The following is an 18351-nucleotide window of genomic DNA, read 5'->3' on the forward strand; positions in this document are numbered from 1 at the left end:
CACATTCGACGAATCTGTAGTAAAACGAACAATTTATTTTTATCCCTCAGGAACCCCTAATGTTGATCTAAATGCGCGTATTTGCGTCGGAGCTTTTCGCGCTTCTCACGCTTCTGGTGCTTCCACGGTTTCCCGGCTACGATAACACCGTCAGTGGATGTGAGCGTTTCGGCCGAACCCTGTGGACCGATGGGCCGCACGTTTGGAAAATCGCTACGCCCTTTGATTAGACCATGTGACGCCCGCTCTTTGAAGAACTGTTCATCAACGTCTGTGCTGGACTTTTTCAAATTCATCTAAAAGAAAATCAAACCGTTATTCAGCTGGATTGTTTTGCTACGATCAAGATACCTAACACACCTTCATTGCACGCTGCTGCCTGGGTGGAAGCAATTTAATGTCAACCTCTTCCTTCTTTCGGGCGGGAAAACAGTGGAACTCCTGCTGGCCAATGCCGGGCGGAGCGTAGCAATACAGCAGTTTCCCATTGACGTAATCCTTCAGCACGTAGCGTGAACCGCGCGATTGATCCGGCTGCCCGTTGGCCGTCATAAAACCTCGATTATAAGCGAAAGCTAAGAGTAGTTCCTCGGAATACGGCGCCCGGTTGGGATCCTCTCCTTCGAGTGGTTTCGAAATCATAATGCCGTACGTATCCTCGAGTATGTGGCGTGGAATGAGCGTGCACAACAAATTCACAGGTGGTACGTGATCGCGCATTTGATCGATCGGTAAGATACCGTTCAGTATCATGTCCGCTTTCGTGATACAGAAACTTGGCATTACCAACCCGGGACAATCGCAAAACATAAGCTCGCAGTCGACGTACAGTGTTTGGAAATGTTTCGTTTTGCCGGGTGTTGCCGAAACGGATACCTTTTTCTCCAGGAACACGGCATTAATAGTACTGCTTTTGCCTACGTTCGGGTAACCGACCAGTCCCACCGTCACGATACCCTTCGTGACACGTTCCGCACGGTGGAGACTTTTGAAGAGTGAAATTAGCTCTGCATTTGTGAGTAGCTTGGAACTATTTTTTATGCTCCCGGCCGAGGTTTCCTCGCGTGTCAAATCTTCAATTCGTTCTTCGATTGTTTCCAGCGTTTTTTCCGCTTTGTCCACGGACATCTTTAAATTACCCAATCGCTCTTTAACCTCCCGTTCTTCTTCGTCTTCTAATTCATCACTCGGGGAGGCAGTATCGTCTTGCTCTCTTTTAGCTTCCTCCGCAGCTAGTACGGCCGAATAGAACGCGACACGAATATCCTGGCCGTCGAAATACTTGGCCCATTGCACCCGTTGTTCTGCCGTCAAAAAGTCCGACTTGTTGATCAATATCATGTTCATCTTGTTTGGGTCCACCTCCTGCACGTATTTCTCAAGATCTTCCGTGCGAAATAGTAGTGGATTTCGCGCATCAACGATCTGCACCACGATATCACTACGTTCCACCACACGCCACAATTGCCGCCAGAAGTCGAGATTTTTCTCGTACGGTGTCATCAACATATTGTCCTGCTCCTGCAGTGCTACCAAACCACGGCGCCACTCGAGAAAGGATGCATTTTCCGCAAGTAGTAATTCTTCCGCAGTCGTTTCCTTGGTCCACTTTGGACGACGTGGAATTTTGAGCAAATCCTTCATGTCGACCTGCTTTTTGATTATTTCCACTCGTTCATTCGTGGTCAGTAGGCCCACCTTGGACTTTGGATTGACATACGTTATATTAAGCTTTTCGGCCTGAAATTCGGTACCGGCAAGTTCGGCTGTCCGGAGAAACTCTTGGAACGAAGACTCTTCCGTGACGGATTGCAAATTCAAACGACCCCAGTCGTATCCATCCTGTACTTCGGTTGTGTGAAGCTGGAATTGAAGATGAAGCAGGATGTTAAAAGCGAGGACGAATGGAACCGGTAACACAACAGTTTACCATGCTACCGTCAGCCACTGTCTTGCGATTCCCATGACCAAATCGATCTTTGATCAGTGATCGCCCAAGTTGATTTGCCTTCTTTTTTCCCATGATTTGTGCCACGTGCTATTCAATATCACACCGATCTTTGCAGAAACAACGTCATGCACGTTTCACTGAAGGTTTCCTGGCGGTTTCTTACAGAAAGAGGGACAGATTTTGTATGAAGTTAACACTTTTTTCACTTTCCACTGAATCGTGACGAGAGCGATGTTTGGAAATGCTCAGCACATGGGCTGAAAAGAAAACAAATGCTTGACAGTAGGAACAGTGATGCCAAACGACATGATTGTATGTGACTTCAAATAAATAAAACATTGGCGTTGCAATTGAGTAAGATTCTAGTAGAAAATACACATCTGCAATGCGGTTCTGCATGGTTTTTATGCAATGCATAGTTTTTATGAACCAAGCAAAGGTATTTTGGTTGTTAAATTTTACCCTTTGCTAGAGCTTTTGCTGAATAATTAAGAATTTTGATAATCCAGACGCGGTTGGCACCACTTCTCAATCACCGCTGTCATTTTAGAACTGCTGCCAGGCGCAAATACCACATCAAATTCATTCACGTTTTTTCCTGCATCGCATATTGCTAAAAGTGACCCGGAACGGAACGGAGGGGTTCGAAAACGGTTACAAAACTGTGCACGACGAAACCCTGCAACATGTGGCCCGAGGTGGATGCAGCGAAAAGCGAAAATCGTCGCGAGCTGAAGCTAACCGGTGCCCAGGTATCCGAGAGGATTGCGAAAAACGACGGTAATCTGGATGACGCTATCTACCAGCTGTCCGTCTTGAATCTGTTGGAAGTGAGTGACACTGCATTGGAGAAGATTTCACAACGCATCGACAAACTGCATCATCTACAGTCGTTGTTACTGTATCGAAACAGAATTACACAAGTTCCGGCAACGATCGGACTGCTGGGCGAGCTGAAGGTGTTGGATCTGTCTGGCAACAGGTTGACGGAATTGCCGATCGAGTTTGCAAAGCTTCGCTTCCTGACAACGCTGAATTTGTCGTTCAACCGGCTGAAAACCGTTGATCTCACTGCGTTGGAAAAGCTCAGTGTATGCAATCTGTCTGGCAATGAGTTGGCTGTGGTTCCACAGTTCCATATCGGCCAGGCACACCATCTGACGGAGGTAAGGAATTGCTTTCTTTAGTCCTTTTCTGTTTATTGTTGTAATATCACGTCTATTTCCCGTCATTCATAGGTGAATTTAGAGAAAAATTGTATTGTGGTGCTACCAGAAGAACTCACACAACAGTATATTCTGCGTGTGTTGAACGTGGCAGAAAATAAAATAGAACAAGTCCCAAAATATATAACCAAATGTGCAAAGCTGAAGGGTAAGATAACGAATTACGCTTGTTAAAGTTTAAAAAATGACTATTTTTTTCCGTAGAAATAAACCTTAAAGGTAATCCGCTGAAGGATAAACGCCTGTTGAAGCTGGTAGATCAGTGTCGCACCAAACAGGTACTCGATTATGTCGTCAAAAACGGCTACGATCCTTCGAAAGCATCTGCAAAGGAGGATGCTTCCTGCGCTGAAGACCCGCCGACAGCGGAAAATCACTCGAATGGGTCACAGGAGTCACAATCCGTCCAGGAAGATGAGAGCCAGCTGAAGATAGTTGTTCGCAAAGCAACAGAAAATACTCCGAAATTGACGTTCACACCAGAAGCCCGTGCTAACCGTCCCTACATTGTGCTTTGCATCGTCCGGAATTTCCCGGTGACAAATATGAGAAAGTTTCTGCAACTCCAAAACGCGCTGCACGACAACGAATGTGGCCGACGGGAGGTGGCAACGATTGCAACGCACGATCTGGCCAAAGTGAAGGGCTCCATACGATACCATGCGGCACCGCCGGGCGAGATTGAAATCACGGCACTGGGCAGTGCAGCACAGGGTAAAGTGACAGCAGAAAAGTACTACGCTGATCTGTGCCATCAGGCAGATCAGCTGCGGAAGGAAAAGAAGCGGAGCTCCTACTCGGGAGTGCACAAGTACATAACACTGCTGACGGCAAAGGAATTGTTTGCATTTCTGAGCGATGAGGAAAAAGTGATTAGTTTGCCCCCGCTCACGAACTGTGATGAGACAAAAATCTCTCCCACCTCCACGGACGTGTTGCTGGAAGTGACGAGTAGCGTTGGACATGGTCACTGCGTTCGAGTCATGAACGCACTGCTGGAGGGTATGTTACTGATGGACGTGGAAGTAGTTGGTGGTGCAAGTGCAACCTCTTCGACCCCGGGTAAAGCGTCCAACCAGATGGAAAAGAAGAAAAAATCAAAAGTCTCCAAAGAAACGGAAGCCGCCAAAGTTCGTTACAATCGCTCTGTCACATTAACAGTGGAACAGGTCCAACTGTACGATAGCGACGGTAAGCTTCATTCGGTTTTCCCTGGTAAGGGAGATCTGAGTGGGAATGAAATGGCGCGAATATCCGTAGAAATGGCCTAAGGATTAAAATATTTAACGAATATTTATCCATTTAACGTGAAGATCATCCCACGTGCAATGTGAAGTTATTATAGTTGGAGCTATGATAGCTCGCGAACGTATTTCATGGGTTTATACAAAAACACGAAGGAAGTTCCTTTACTTTTTGGAAGATTATTGAATTATTTTTGAAGAACAAATATAACACAATATAATGAATTCTGCGATAAGATAGATGTAAAATAAAACTATTATAATATGAACGAAATATCATATCTATTGGCTATTAGAAAGTGATGAGCAATTTTGCACGGGAATAGCTAATTTGTTGAGCATGAGACAAGCTTCAAGGGACAAACGATGTTCAAAGAAATTATTGTGAAACGTAAACGGCCTTCGCTTTACTGTGCTCGATTTGTCCCTAAATGTGTTATGATGAAACTAAACACGTCGTACATGTCATCCAGGCATCTCATATCATTGTAACGGCGAAGTCCTGGGATCCTGTGGCTGTTGGATGTTTGTCGAACACTGCTTTCTATTTTATCCGCCTTGTCTTGGATTGCTCGGATAGCCATTCCCATTCACTAATAACCCAGCGGAAAACCATGCCGAACGTGTAGTTTCGGCCCTGGACCACTGTTTTACTGTGCAAAAATGCCCCTTTTTGATGAAAATATTTAAATCAAGTCCTACTGTCGACATAGTCGACATAAGTCCATCGTGTATCGAATGACAATCATGACAGCTGGCTTTGTTTGTAGCTTTGTTTTGGCACTGCACGCGCCGCTCCGCAAAGTTGGGAACAATTCCAATTAAAAACAGTTTTAATACGCAAATATCCAACTAAACCGAATCGTCCATCATGTCTGAACCAAGTTCGAAGGATACGGTGCTAAAAACAGCCATGATTTACGTGTGCGGTGGTAAGTATCGCGTAGCCTTCGGGAAACCGGATGGATATTAACACAGGCAAATGCTCTTCTAGAATGTCACCATGAGAATGAAATGCGTCCTAGGGATCCGATTCGTTGCCGGGAGTGTGGATATCGTATAATGTACAAAAAGCGTACCAAGCGACGTAAGTGAAAACTTAAAACAGAACGAGCATATCAACTAACCGAAATACAAACCAATTTTTTAAATTCCCAAATAGTTATCGTCTTCGATGCCAGATAGAGGATGGAGTGTATTGCAAAAGCGAATCATACAACATAACCGTAAATAACCAATTATACTATTCATAGTTCGGGAATGCCTATAAACACAATAAACTCGAATTGATGTATATTCATTTGTATCTCTGTTGTATTTGTTTTTTTTACCACGTTCTCTCATATACTGGGGTTCGCCACAGATTATTCGCATTTTTACTACATTCACACCAAACAAAAAGGGAGCTTAGGGAAGGATTATTAAACCGGATTTGCTGATTTTTAAATAATTGTTTCGCATACTGTCATAAGAACATTGCCCGTCATTTCACCGTGTTCCCACCGTTCCCTGCAGTAAAAAAGGAGTGGCCGATATTTTAACTCAACTCAAACCCGGCACCACTTTGTATCGCATACAACAGCTTCTCTCGCAGGACATCTTCTTCCTCGAACGCTGGTAATTTTAGCAGGTTCATACACGTACTAGCCGAAGGTAACCGGTCCGTATCACCCGCGTTCTGTATGCAAAACGGTGGATCGAGATCCTTGAAACCTAGCAAAGGTGGTCTCGAGCAACTCGTAACAAACTTCAACAATAGACGCCGCTGGATGTCGTCGAACTGTTCCACCACTTTCCAGAAGAGTTGGATCGTATGGTGCTCGATTGAGAAGTCACCACCGTAGCTTGTATGTTGCCGCAAGTCGTGAACATCAACCGGAATCTCAGCACCCGATATGAGCACCTGCAGCTCCTTGTTGCTGAACATGTACAGCCACTCGATCGGGAGCACGTTAGCCAATCCCTGACGGAATGCGGCGCATTGCGCGCGGATCTGCTGGTTCAACTTAAAGTCTGCCATCAGCTGAATGTACTCGATTCTGTTCGACGAGTTCACGATGATATTAGCGCCGTTCGGTTTTAATTCTTCTACCTGTGAGGGAGCAGTATCGAATTGTTAGCATTCCCGTAGGACCGACTTGTTTTCTTCTCATTTTTCTTACCTTTGTTTCTCCTAACGCATCACAGACGATAGTAAAATCTAACCCTAAATCAGCAACATCTCCTTCGTAGGCCTTCAGAGACATTAAATTTCTACGGAAAATAAAGAACATGATAGTGAATGGAACCTACTGCCTTTGGTCGAAGTTCAAAGCCATACCTATACAACACCGGATCCAGTGAGGCCAACTGGTGAACGTCCACGTCCGAATGTTTGCCGGCAAGTTTTGATAAGAAAAACTCGGCCAACGGAAGCTCAACTAGCAAGTTTTCGTACAACGCCTTCCCCAGTATGCGTCCGATGAAGTAGTAGTGACGCTGGAAGTCTTCCACAATTTTCGCCACGCACGGGTTCGGGTAAAGCATGTTATCCTTCGTGATCCTGGCATAAGAGAACGACAGGAATTGGGTTAGTAATGGCTTGTTGTCCATTTGTCAATATGTCTGTCTTACATAAAGAACCCACGGTGGGGATCGAACGCCAATTTGATTAGCTCGGAGAGAAATTCCCGAAAAACGCCACCTCCATCGATGCCGGCCTCTCGCAATCCCACTGAGTTGACCATTTCGATACGAAACTTGGGCCTTAGATCGGGTTCTGAAGTTGATAAATTACATGTGAGTTGAATATAATTGTTGATCCACGTGTTTTTATGCCCCACTCACCATTGGTTGGACTTAGCTTATCGAACGCATCCCCGTACAGATGGGACCTCCGGACGGTAATATTAATGGAGGGACCTTGTAAGAATCCCTGCAAGTCACCCTGCGTCCGCAGTTTGTCGGCCGATACCAGCCCTTGAAACACGCCGACACGCGTATTGAACGGCACCACAAACGGTATTTCGCGCAGGATTGTTATCGAACGGATCTGCTTGGTAGAAAGTGGTGGACCATCTTCAATATCTTCCCGCGTAAAGTCCCGTATCGGTTGAAAAGGTCGCGGACCTCGGCGAGAACCGCGAGAAAGATGTAAATCGGCGGGTTTGTCCAATGGAAGGTTAAGGTTCTGTGCTGTCCAGTGTCCCTCGGGGCAGAAGCATCGGCGAAGGTCGCGCGTGTGTATCTGCCTTAGTAGCGAAACACACACCTTCAACAGATGGGGCCATATCTGGCGGTTTTGTTCATTCATTTGCTGACGCTCCGAGCGTTGGTTGTGGCCACCGAAGCCACGCGCTTCCGCACTCAGTGAAGATATCATCGTACGGTAGTTTTCGTGCAGATTGGATCTCGTCTCGGGGAACGCTAGCTCGACGAGCCCGAGCGAAATTTCCTTCAGCGTTGTACTGAGCGGTATCAGTTCCGGTATGCTGAACGGCATGATGTGACTAACCGTGCCGGGCAGTACATTTTCCTGCACGAATTCACCATCGTGCAATGAAGCTATCAGTCGACCGAACAGTGCGCAGAACGATGCCAATATCGGAATGATACGGTCGGAATCTTCCTTTGCTGTAAGTGAGCATAACCTACTGTAGGTCAAACTTTTTTTTAAATTAACAATTCTACTTACAAATATTGATTCCCTTCGAGAGACGCACAATAGGGGAGCTGAACATTGGACCCATCGTATGTGCAGTCAGCGTATACCAAAGTCCCCGGATAATTAACGGCTTGGAAGCAAGCATGTACAGCAGCTTGTACTCGTACACCGCCATCCGGTTGTAGGTCATCAGCTGGTGGCAAATTTGGCACAGATTCTGCGCCGCCATTGGATCATCCAGCATTGTCTCAATCATTCGCACGATATACGACACACGGCGCCGTTCATTGAGCATGCCAATGATGGCGTGCAGCAATGCAGCTTCTCTCGGGCTCAGTGTCGGTCCGTCTTCTCCGTCCGAATCGGAATCGCTCGAATCGTCCAGCGGTCGGTTGATGGATGAACGAATCGTCTTCCGAGGTAGTTTGGTAAAGTTGTCCACCATGGAGGCGACCACCTTGAGGTAAGCACTGAAGTGCTCTTTTGAATTTGATGTATCTAGAAGACAAATATGACAATCAATGGAGGATTTGTAGTCGTCCGCTTCTCCACTTACCATCCAAGTGCCGTTGGTCGAGCTTTAAAAATGCGAACAACAGTGAACTGGTTAGTAGTAGCCTCTCGTCCTGTGACTGATCCTTGCGTGCCTTTTTCGGTGTTCCACCCATACGCACTCCCGTTCCAATACTGCTCACCGTCGATCCCATCGTATCGTCTGTCAGATCGATCAGAATCGTGCTCCGATAGTCCAGATGCCGCTGGTACTCATCGGCGATACAGCGCACCAACGTCCAGTATGGGAAATCTTTCCTTTCGCCTAGCGCCGGCAACACAAAGTGCTTCACCTGATCTGACAGGTGGTGCGGAGAGAGCACATTGAAGGTGAAGGATTGCAGTATCTGCCTACTTAGCAGGTCTTGTGCTTCCGGATCGATGAGTTGCAAAGGGCGCAGAAGCATTTCGAACAGCGCAGCGGCAATCGGAATCGCCAATGTGGTCGTGTCCATATCTAACGCCGGTAATTTCTCTTCGATCAGTTGTCGCACAACGCAGAAATAGCGCCGCTCTATGAGATGACTGTAGATGGACACCAGGTACTGGTGGATGTACTGCGGACGATCCGTTCCGGGCGGTGGTATATGCTTCGTGATGTATGTGTTTGAGGAATAGATCTCCAGCATGCGCATCGGTATTGTCTAGCAAACGATAAATACGAGTTTGTATAGTAAAAACGACAGAACGAATGCCACTCCTATCATTACCGGTGAACATTCTGGTACTAGAATTTGTCCCAAACATAATCCAAGGAGCCTTTTGATGCGATACGTCCAGATTGAATCCTGATCAAGCAACCTAAACACTTCCGCGGGATGCTTGATCATATACTGACAGAGAAAAATCTAGAACAAAAAGGGAAAATGTTTTAGACGGTCGCCATCGCCTTTGCATATGATTCATTACCAATCTATCTCCATCCTGAGCGGAACGGTGTTGATAGAAAAAGATAATCCGTTTACAGTAGTATTCCAGATCCGCCCCATTGCGTATGGCACCGTTTACTTTGCGGTACTCATCAAATTTGTCCCGTTCTCGTTGCTTTGTGTGTTGGCGTTGAAGGAAGCTTCGGACGACGGATTGTATCACGATCGCACCACATTGATGACGTCTGGCTTCCTCACGCTTTTGGCGCTCCTGTTGTGCCTTACGGATCGTTGTCAGCCGGTCCGTCTTCAGTGATGCTCCGCCAAGATTTTGCTGGGGCCGACGGCGAAATTCTCCGTCAAAGCTGAACATACCTGTCACAAAGCGGGGTTAGAGTTCAACGAAGCACGAAAACAAAGGTATTCTCTTCTTCTCCTCCCAATATCCGGCAGGGTTGCTTTTTTGCAAGCGCACGACAGTACAGCTGACCGGAAGTTTTTTTGTTTTGACCAGGGATTCACACTTCCAGACCTTCGGAAAGTTGAAGCTTAATCAAAATTTCTCTTTTTACGCTTCGTATTGCACTGGGCCTGTGTACTGTTGCTGATTCGGACCGTGAAGGTGCCCCAGTAAAAACTCCTGCCTAATATCTACACACAACAAAGATTTCCAAGACAGTCGCTAATGATGCTGTTGGGTCGGGAAGCGATTGCGTGTTCCGTATGTCCACAGGTTGTTCCGGGTTGGTGGAATCCAGTAGAACAATTTGTTTTTGGTCTTTCGTTTCCAAATCCCTGTTGTTTTTGACAGGAAAGTTCACCGAATCACACTAGAACGAATTTTATTCATTGTTTTACGAACACAAAAGTGGGTATGTATGCGTGAATACCCACACAGTCATCCTGGTTCTTTCATTCCACAACTGTCAAACGTCTGATATCACAGGGTGCTCCGTAAGTATTATACTAATACGTTAATTCTAATTTTAAAACTAGTGTTTTGTGAATCATGATCAGGTAGCAGAATTGATTTTTTTCAACCAAAGCCACCTGCAAAAGAGCTAGCTCATGTGCGGTTGGTCGTAGGAATATGTGTTAGCATAGCAATGTGACGAACTTTACTGGCCGAATTAATTGAATCAGATGATGGAATCTTTCATATTTATTTGAGCGAATGGAAAGAAGGTTTTTGTTTCATAGGCCATATCTCAATAATCGATTAATCTTCATTTTTCAAAGTAATTTATCTCTTCTTACCTTAGTGAAATATTACCCTGCTTCGGTTCAAAACACCCTAGACCACGAATCGTCTGGCCTCCAGTAGCAACACTTGACTATTTGATCAAGGAACAACGAGCAGTTTATCAAGTTAAGCGTTGGAGAAATTAAGCACACCAAGACAGTTTGGACATTTCCGTGTATTTGATTTTTTATTCCAGACTTTTTCACATACTCTTGCGTTATCTTCATCCTAGAAGAATGTATGTATAGTACAATCAGGAATTTGAAGATTTGGATGCATCCCGCGTTAAACCCGTCAGCCAAGAAACATCCACGGCTTATGAACTGACAAAACGGAAAGAAATGCATAATTTTTACAAAAGTTACCTTAAGAAATGATAAGGAAATACATAGAGTTACTGAGGGTAAGCAACTTTGAAATGTAATAATAATTTAAGCATAGTAAATTAATCTGAAGGAAACAAATAAATCATCGCCCAACAGTGTGGAAACTAACACGAAAAAAGTTTGGATTAGTCCAAATGAAAAGTGGCACGTTTTTGTTTCAAGACGATTTACAACTTTTTCGACTCTTCATTCACACGCAACACCCAATGTACCAATGGACACGAATTGTGTACAAAATGTATGGCAAATTACATTGTGGCGTAATAAAAATGGCAAACGGGCGAACCGTAATTTGTATACGGAAAATTTGTGCATTCATGCCGGAATGGGGCGAGATGGTCAGTATTTATCTTTTACGCTTCGCAGTAAAGCAACGGCTCCGCGCTTTTCGCTTTACTTTGGGTTTTCCAAGCGCGTTTGTATGTAGAACCGTATTATCTTTTGCATGTTCTTTCGCATTCAAATCCGTTGCGGCTTTGTTTGCTGGAAACTTCGTGCTGGAGTTTTGTTGAGCCAATTTTCTGGGAAGTTTCATCACAAGCATTCCGGTGTGCTTCGTAAGATTCTGATGAAGTATCAGCTTGTAGCGTAGCTTGAAGACAACACTACACTCGCGACACTGCAGCTGGGACATCGAAGATGCACCATGACGCCAAAGGGTGTGCAGTAGTAGGGAAGCTTTGGTATGGTAATGAGAATTATCCAAGTGATCCAACCGGCCCTTACGATGACAGATTCGGCAGCATCGTCGGTTTGTGATCAGCTTGATCATGTGCTTGTCACGTATGTCCGCAAGCCGCGCTACGGTACCAACTTTTTGCTCCTTTTCTGTAGGGACTAATTTTTCCATCTTAAGGTCGATCGCCATTTCCTGCTCCAGTACCTCGTGCTCCGGAGGTTCATTCGTCTCGGTGTCAGTATCCAGCATTTCTACCGATACAAAGACCATAGGATCAGCGGAGGACGGTGACAGTTCTTCTTTCTTCTCGATACGACGTGGTTGGTATCGTTTACGGGGGTTTTTGTCACACTCCTGCTTTAGCATCAAGCCATCCGGCTCGGAATGGGTTTCCTCCGTATCCTCCTGGTGGCAACCGTGCGATGATGGTCCAACAGTCACGGACGGGACCGGATCTTCCACACCCTTACCGCCTACCGTACTGATGGACACCTCGGTATGGTTTTTAAGGAATTCGGCGAGCGAAAACTTTTCCCCTTCATTTTGAGCATCCTGGCGGGAAGACGTGCTCCGCTGGTTGTCCTCTTCCACCGCGGATGGTGGAGCAGTCCGGAGGATAGTAGTCAGTGAGTGGGTTGGCGGTGCCGGCAGACCACTGTGCTGTTGCTGATGAATAGCTGGATGCTTCGATGTGTGAAATGAGTTTTGCGGCTTTTTGTACATTTTATCAAAAATATCGTTTATATTCTTATTACTAGTGCAGTTATTGTTATTGTTGTGGTGATGAGGATTCTGATGCTGGCCAACTTTGGTGCTAACATTTTGGAAAATGTGTTTTTCAATGGTTCCACCACCTTCGTTTTCTTTATCGCTGGATGATTCATTCATTCGTCGTTTCTTGAAGCTGCGCATATCGAGTGCTAGCGGCTGAGACTGTTGGTAGTTTGAGTCAAAGGGACCGATTGCGCCATTGCTAGTGTCGTTTGTACTGTTCCAACTGGTCATGCCACTGCCGCTGATACTGTTGCTGGTGCTTGTTGTTCGTGGTTGTTGTGGAGTAAATGTAGCGGGAGGCGACGAAACCATCGTGCTGCCGTAGCTGCGGACGTCATTCGATGCACCGACGGGATGATTGTCCACTGCTTTCGATGGTTTCTGGTGCTGTTGTTTTATCTGTTGCTGGCTTAACTGTAGCTGCATCTGCTGATGTGCCACGGCAGTCGTGGCCAGTAGCTGTAGTAAGCACTGCCGATCACTGTTAAAAAGTGATCCTAAGGAAACGCTCACATTTTCAATAACGGAGGAGTTGCCTGTAGTTGCAACCTGCTCATTACTGTCGTTGACCGGGATGTGTTGTTTCTTTATCTGCCTATCAATTGCTGCTGCCATACCGAGCGTGTAGGGCGTCGCTGCATTGCTACTGTCGCCGGCATCACTGCCATTGTAACCGCCTCCCGCATTACGAAAATCCTGCGTAACTGAAGCCTTGTTTCGTCCGACTGCTTGCATGTGCAAAAGGCTGCACAACGGGAAAAGAAAGAAAGAAACGAGTTACAACAATGTAAATTGTGACCGCAACCAATTAAAAAAAATAAAACAAAATAGGCATATAATAAACATCTCGTCCTTGGAGAAATCCTCTCCAAGAAACCATGAACACAAGAGAGGGCAAACTCATAAGAAAAGCGAAGGAAACACATTGTGCTGCATCACTCCGTACCGTGCATAGTCGCCGGAGTCACTTCCGTCCGCTTCTAGGTAGCTATAAAGTAGTTCTGGGCCACGCTTTCGATGTGGCCTTGTTGCGATCCATTGCTGCTGTTGATGAACTGAAGCGGTCCCACCGTTCTGGCCCATGACCTGGCCGGCCGTGGCCAACACGTGTTGGTTGATCGTTTCGATCAAGTTGGCAGCGTTACTGTTTGTCAGTACGTTACCGGTGGTCGATGGATGGCTGTCAGTGGAATGATACTGGCCATTCGATGTGCCGTTACTGTTATCGTAAGGCGACATTAACGGCCGGATGGATTGGAAGATTCAAGAGAAACAAATTTAAAAGTGGATATTTTATAGCAATACACAACTGTACGAAGCAGTTGTGCTTTATGATCAGTACTAAGAAAAATGAACAAAAAAAACTATAACATCAGAGTTGAGAATGGTTCTTGATGTCTAAATTAGTTAATAATTTCATGACATCTAGAAAACATGCAACCAATATTTGTGAATTTTGCCAACCGGTTCCCCAATTTTTAAACTTTCCTCACAGTGGAAATAATAGAACTCAAACAAATTTCAAAACGGCAACGACGGCCAAACAAAGAAAACAATAACGTTTCCAGAAGATAATGGAACGGAACGTGTTTTAATCTCTCACCCAAAGCCATTCCCACTGGTCGGAATGTTGGTGGGCAAATTGTTCGACGTAAATGCATTACCCAAATTGCGCAGGACGTTGCCATTCGTATCGCCCGTCGTACTCGCTGCTGCTGTATGTTGCAGTGTAGAGTTTGTACCACAATTACTACCACTGCTGGTACTGCCGGTGCCGCCCGTATTGACGGATCCGACCCCCTTACCAGCTTTCGTCATGTCGTGCGAACTTTGCGAAAGGTAAATGATAAGGCGTTTCGGTTTACTTTACGTTACAACTGACTGTTCTCTCCAGATGAAGCTATTCGAAAAGATACTTACTGACTGTCCTGCAAATGTGCATCCAGATGTGCCTGATCTTCGGCGAAGAAGCTACATTTGTTACAGGCTTTCTTGTTGTGTACCTTCAGAACGTGCGTAGCTAAGCGCTCCGAACGGGCGGCCTTATAGTCGCACAGTAAACACACGTACGGCTTGGTGTGTGTATTGAGATGTCGTTTGAGTCCCCAGTTGTCAGCACCTGATAATTAAATGGTAAATGTTTACGACACCACACGATTGAACATAGACCACCCCATGAGAGTTGTATGTCTTACCCGCCCAAGAACAATAGGTGCATGCGAACTTCTTTTCGCCTTTGATTTTCTTGAGAAGCGGCTTTTCATCCACAGATGCACCGGAGGCGTTAGTGGACTGGCTGAAACTACCCGTTGCTCCAGACCCGAATCCGGAACACTTCTCTTGCTTGATTGACGGAGACCCCACTTGGGATGAATGTAGGCTAGTATGGGACTGCTGCAGCGGCTTAAAATCACCTTGAGGTTGATTATGAACATGAAGCAACTGGCTAGGGAGACTATGGCCATTATGATGCGTACCACTGCTACTGTTTTCGACAGTATGGGAAGGTACAACTAAAGATGGCGCAGTACTGAAACTCCCGGAAGGGATATTTAGCTGCATTTGGACAAGTGTCATGGCCACCGACGCACTGCTTGATGACGAACCATGGTTTGATGTTTGTGTATTTCCACCATAATGGGAGCTGCTTTTCGTGGCTGATGACCCACCCGGGGGATGCCGACGCGTTTTTGCAATATCGTACTCCATCTCACGGTGCATTCGAAGAAAATGTTTCTTCACATGATCGGCACGATTGAATGGCTTCAGGCAGGCATAGCACTGGAAAGGTTTCTCGTCCTTATGAATGTTTTCGTGACGAGTAAACAGATCCCGCCGGTCGGTTGTGTACGGACAGCTCGTGCAGCTATACCGCTTGATGACGTTCGTCCCAGCAGGTGATGTTGCCGTGCCGTAGCTGTTACGCTTGTTCGCCCGATCAACTGTGCTGGGTATGTTCAGCCCGGCCAGCGGTTTTACATCCTGTGGTTCCGTTTTTGGTTTCTTGTACGATTTGCTGTAGTTATTCGAGGTGCCAGACGGGGATACATGTTTGCCACCGTTCCATGGCTCTTCGGATGCTGGCTGGGATTGCCAGCGGTCATCTGTCGACGGTATAGATATATCTGAACAGGAAAGAAGGATAACGTGTTAATGAACAATAGCGTTGGAAAAGGGAGAGTTCATTCGCTCACGCTCTCTACGACACTGCGATCTATCGATCGTGTACCTAGTAGGAACTCACTTGTTGGCGGTTTGTTAGCGTTGGGAAAGTTGACCGGATTCAGGATCGAGCCAGCGGGTGGAAATCCGTTCTGCATCAATGCAGCAAGTCCAAATGCGGTCGTTATGTGGTCTTGCTGTTGCTGTTGTTGTTGCTGCTGCTGCTGCTGCTGCTGCTGTTGCTGCTGCAGTTGCTGTGCAGCGGAGGATGATGGTTGATGCGCTGACCCGACGGTGGTCGTTTCGTAGCCGATCTGTGTGAGCGTTGTGAAGGATCGTTCGCCACCATCGGGTGGGGCTGTTGGAGCACCCGGAGCCAACTGAGCCAACTGGGCTACCTGCGTGTTGTGCGGATAGAGCCCGTGCGCCGACTCGTCACCGTACAGCTTCCGGGTGATCTCCTTAAACATGTCCTCGTACGCCTCAACCCCGGTGGGTTGAGACGTCGGCAGGAGAGTGGTCATCGCGGACTAAAAAAGTCCTCCGAAGTCACTCTGAAAAGATAACGAACGAATTAAAAAGCGAAACAATATTAGTTATAAAGCAATTTGAACGACTAGCACCATGATTTCCTATTTCTAATTGGGTATTGAACGGTTAAGCTTTGTGTAAAAATCTCCCCCTAGTGAACGCCAAAAAATGTGCCATAATTGTCGTTCATAAAGCCGGCATTATTCCAATGCCAACCATCTCACAACTGGGAGGAAGGCTGGAAGGAAGGATTGCGGTGCAAAAATAAACCTTCTCCACGTGGACTCGCTGAGGCTCGGCACACCGTTCTCGCTTTCCGGCGTTCCGAGAAACATCGCTCCCATCCCAAAACACTTTCACTCCCAAACTCCCAGCGAATGAAAAGCTGTTCCGGTTCAGCATAAACCACCCATCATCATCATCATCATCATCATCATTCATACACCCACGCTGTTTCATGGTCAAAATCCGAATTCCATCATAAGCAAATACAAAAAAAGAGATACGAAGCGATGAAACGTTCCAAAGCCGGTAAATACACGGGATTCCTGGTGAGATCAAACTAACACGCGCGAAACGAGAGGAAACCCAGTGGGTGTGGGTGGTGTGTACACGTTGTTTCATTCATAACTTTTTCGGAACTCGAATCTCGCGGGGTGGTACAGTTGGTAAGGTGAGCGTTGAAGCAAATCCCCCGTGCCGGGTAGAGATGCGACCGAGTGCGTACGATATACGAGTGGCAACTGTGATGTTCTTTGCGGGAAAAATATCGGATATTTGTTAACTGATTAATTTACGTAGCGGTGTTGGTTAGAAAATGTATGTTTAATGTTTATGTGCATTACTGAATAACTGACGTGTATTGAGCCCGAACTAACTCGATCTTCACCCCCGGAGTATTGTCATGCAGCGTTGCATTCGTTTTCAAGATCAACCAGTTCAGCTGTTGATCGACGCACAGTGATTGACGGTGATGTTTCGAGTATGGTGCGTTTTTATATAATGTCTACATCTTCGTGTCTGAAGACATTACTAAAGTTACTGGAGAAGTCAATCAAAAGTCTTGGTTGGCTTATTGTGAATTTTGACTAGGTGCTATCCAACAGCAAATTAAGCTTAGATCTTTTGGAAACTTCATTGCTAGTGGTTATTCTAGGTAGTGTATCTTCAGAAGCCTTCACCCCTATTAAGCACACCTGTTCCTCGGTCAAACACTATTGTTGCCACTACTCGCAATATTATCTACTAAATGCACCCTTTGGGTTGGAAAAAAAAAACACAGCCTAGCGTTTATGTTGCTCATGTTCCTCCCACAATCAACCACCGCAACACACACACACACACCCACATATGCAGTAGGACATTCGCCCGGAGCGGTGTTCTTCGGTGTTGGGTGTGCGCGCGCACACCGTTCCATCCATAAACATCCTCCTCGTCGGGAATGCCACCAACACTAAAGCGCAGCAGGTTTTCAGCAGGAAACGCGCCAACAAAAAAGCACGTGCAAACTCCGGACCCGAACCGGACGAAATACAAAATATAAATGAGGAAATATTGCACTACCGGTAGTGCTGTTTTCTCCGCGTGCCTTTTATCTCTCCCGGTGGGTGGTGAGATTTCGTTTTATCTTGTCCATATTGCAAACCTCCGATGATTAACTGCCACCCAAACGCAACGCTTAATTGCTACGCCCACTGCGGGGGCACGGGGCCGATCGACGCGGTTCCGGAGGCAACCCGTTTGTGTGCGTAGGCCTTTTGACGAAGCGAGCCGAACGAGCGTGTGTTGAAGTGGAAAAACAACATCTCTCGGGCTGCACACTGACCCTGGAATCACCGCGTGTCTCAATACACCACCCACCCAGCACATGTCCGCCAAAAACTCCCACCCCCGGGAGGAAGAAAGGAATCGCGCATCTCCATCCGAAAGGGTTGCGTGGGAGTAATGGAACTGCCACCCCCGAGTATTCTCTCTTTTTCTCTCGCCTGCTCTCACTCTCATACACACGCACACCATAAACTTCGCCGTATAGGCGCTTTGCGCCCTTGTGGCGGCTTGTTCCTTTCAGCCTCAGAGCGAAGGGATGCAATC

General features: G+C 46.4%; 5 protein-coding genes across 5 annotated transcripts; 2 read left to right on the forward strand and 3 right to left on the reverse strand.

Moving 5' to 3' along the window:
- Positions 1-56: 56 nt before the first annotated feature.
- LOC128707646 (large subunit GTPase 1 homolog) lies at positions 57-2023 on the reverse strand. Its single transcript, XM_053802605.1, has 3 exons — positions 1931-2023; positions 361-1863; positions 57-296 (listed from the first exon to the last, which is right to left on the reverse strand). The coding sequence occupies exons 1-3, from the start codon at positions 2021-2023 to the stop codon at positions 57-59; spliced, it is 1836 nt and encodes a 611-aa protein (XP_053658580.1).
- A 614-nt stretch (positions 2024-2637) lies between these two features.
- LOC128718829 (leucine-rich repeat-containing protein 47-like) lies at positions 2638-4448 on the forward strand. The gene is made up of 3 exons (XM_053812444.1): positions 2638-3117; positions 3190-3325; positions 3382-4448. Exons 1-3 carry the CDS (start codon positions 2638-2640, stop codon positions 4446-4448), a joined length of 1683 nt encoding a protein of 560 aa, XP_053668419.1.
- Positions 4449-5292: 844 nt separating this feature from the next.
- On the forward strand, positions 5293-5606 carry LOC128708727 (DNA-directed RNA polymerases I, II, and III subunit RPABC4). The gene is made up of 3 exons (XM_053803707.1): positions 5293-5353; positions 5416-5508; positions 5584-5606. The coding sequence occupies exons 1-3, from the start codon at positions 5293-5295 to the stop codon at positions 5604-5606; spliced, it is 177 nt and encodes a 58-aa protein (XP_053659682.1).
- Positions 5607-5958: 352 nt separating this feature from the next.
- On the reverse strand, positions 5959-9858 carry LOC128707337 (ubiquitin-protein ligase E3C). Its single transcript, XM_053802288.1, has 9 exons — positions 9526-9858; positions 9327-9464; positions 8621-9260; positions 8095-8562; positions 7248-8033; positions 7035-7179; positions 6742-6963; positions 6584-6674; positions 5959-6513 (listed from the first exon to the last, which is right to left on the reverse strand). The coding sequence occupies exons 1-9, from the start codon at positions 9856-9858 to the stop codon at positions 5959-5961; spliced, it is 3378 nt and encodes a 1125-aa protein (XP_053658263.1).
- Positions 9859-11460: 1602 nt separating this feature from the next.
- On the reverse strand, positions 11461-16253 carry LOC128718830 (protein charlatan). The gene is made up of 6 exons (XM_053812446.1): positions 15812-16253; positions 14763-15692; positions 14488-14686; positions 14171-14395; positions 13514-13786; positions 11461-13312 (listed from the first exon to the last, which is right to left on the reverse strand). The coding sequence occupies exons 1-6, from the start codon at positions 16251-16253 to the stop codon at positions 11461-11463; spliced, it is 3921 nt and encodes a 1306-aa protein (XP_053668421.1).
- Positions 16254-18351: the final 2098 nt, after the last annotated feature.

Source organism: Anopheles marshallii, chromosome 2 (genome assembly GCF_943734725.1).
Source record: "Anopheles marshallii chromosome 2, idAnoMarsDA_429_01, whole genome shotgun sequence".
NCBI lineage: Eukaryota > Metazoa > Arthropoda > Insecta > Diptera > Culicidae > Anopheles > Anopheles marshallii.

Excerpts from the sequence above, each read along its gene's own strand:
- LOC128718829 (XM_053812444.1), top strand. The coding sequence starts at position 2,638 with ATGTGGCCCGAGGTGGATGCAGCGAAAAGCGAAAATCGTCGCGAGCTG. Across the intron at positions 3,118-3,189 it reads AGGCACACCATCTGACGGAG|GTGAATTTAGAGAAAAATTG; the intron begins GTAAGGAATTGC and ends CGTCATTCATAG. Across the intron at positions 3,326-3,381 it reads CAAATGTGCAAAGCTGAAGG|AAATAAACCTTAAAGGTAAT; the intron begins GTAAGATAACGA and ends TTTTTTCCGTAG.
- LOC128707646 (XM_053802605.1), bottom strand. The coding sequence starts at position 2,023 with ATGGGAAAAAAGAAGGCAAATCAACTTGGGCGATCACTGATCAAAGAT. Across the intron at positions 1,864-1,930 it reads CAGTGGCTGACGGTAGCATG|CTTCACACAACCGAAGTACA; the intron begins GTAAACTGTTGT and ends CTTCAATTCCAG. Across the intron at positions 297-360 it reads GGCAGCAGCGTGCAATGAAG|ATGAATTTGAAAAAGTCCAG; the intron begins GTGTGTTAGGTA and ends ATTTTCTTTTAG.
- LOC128707337 (XM_053802288.1), bottom strand. The coding sequence starts at position 9,858 with ATGTTCAGCTTTGACGGAGAATTTCGCCGTCGGCCCCAGCAAAATCTT. Across the intron at positions 8,563-8,620 it reads CGACCAACGGCACTTGGATG|ATACATCAAATTCAAAAGAG; the intron begins GTAAGTGGAGAA and ends TTTGTCTTCTAG. Across the intron at positions 7,180-7,247 it reads TAAGCTAAGTCCAACCAATG|AACCCGATCTAAGGCCCAAG; the intron begins GTGAGTGGGGCA and ends TATCAACTTCAG.
- LOC128708727 (XM_053803707.1), top strand. The coding sequence starts at position 5,293 with ATGTCTGAACCAAGTTCGAAGGATACGGTGCTAAAAACAGCCATGATT. Across the intron at positions 5,354-5,415 it reads CATGATTTACGTGTGCGGTG|AATGTCACCATGAGAATGAA; the intron begins GTAAGTATCGCG and ends ATGCTCTTCTAG. Across the intron at positions 5,509-5,583 it reads CAAAAAGCGTACCAAGCGAC|TTATCGTCTTCGATGCCAGA; the intron begins GTAAGTGAAAAC and ends ATTCCCAAATAG.
- LOC128718830 (XM_053812446.1), bottom strand. The coding sequence starts at position 16,253 with ATGACCACTCTCCTGCCGACGTCTCAACCCACCGGGGTTGAGGCGTAC. Across the intron at positions 13,787-14,170 it reads ACCAGTGGGAATGGCTTTGG|TAACGGCACATCGAATGGCC; the intron begins GTGAGAGATTAA and ends TTACGATAACAG. Across the intron at positions 13,313-13,513 it reads GACTCCGGCGACTATGCACG|CCTTTTGCACATGCAAGCAG; the intron begins GTACGGAGTGAT and ends CCCGTTGTGCAG.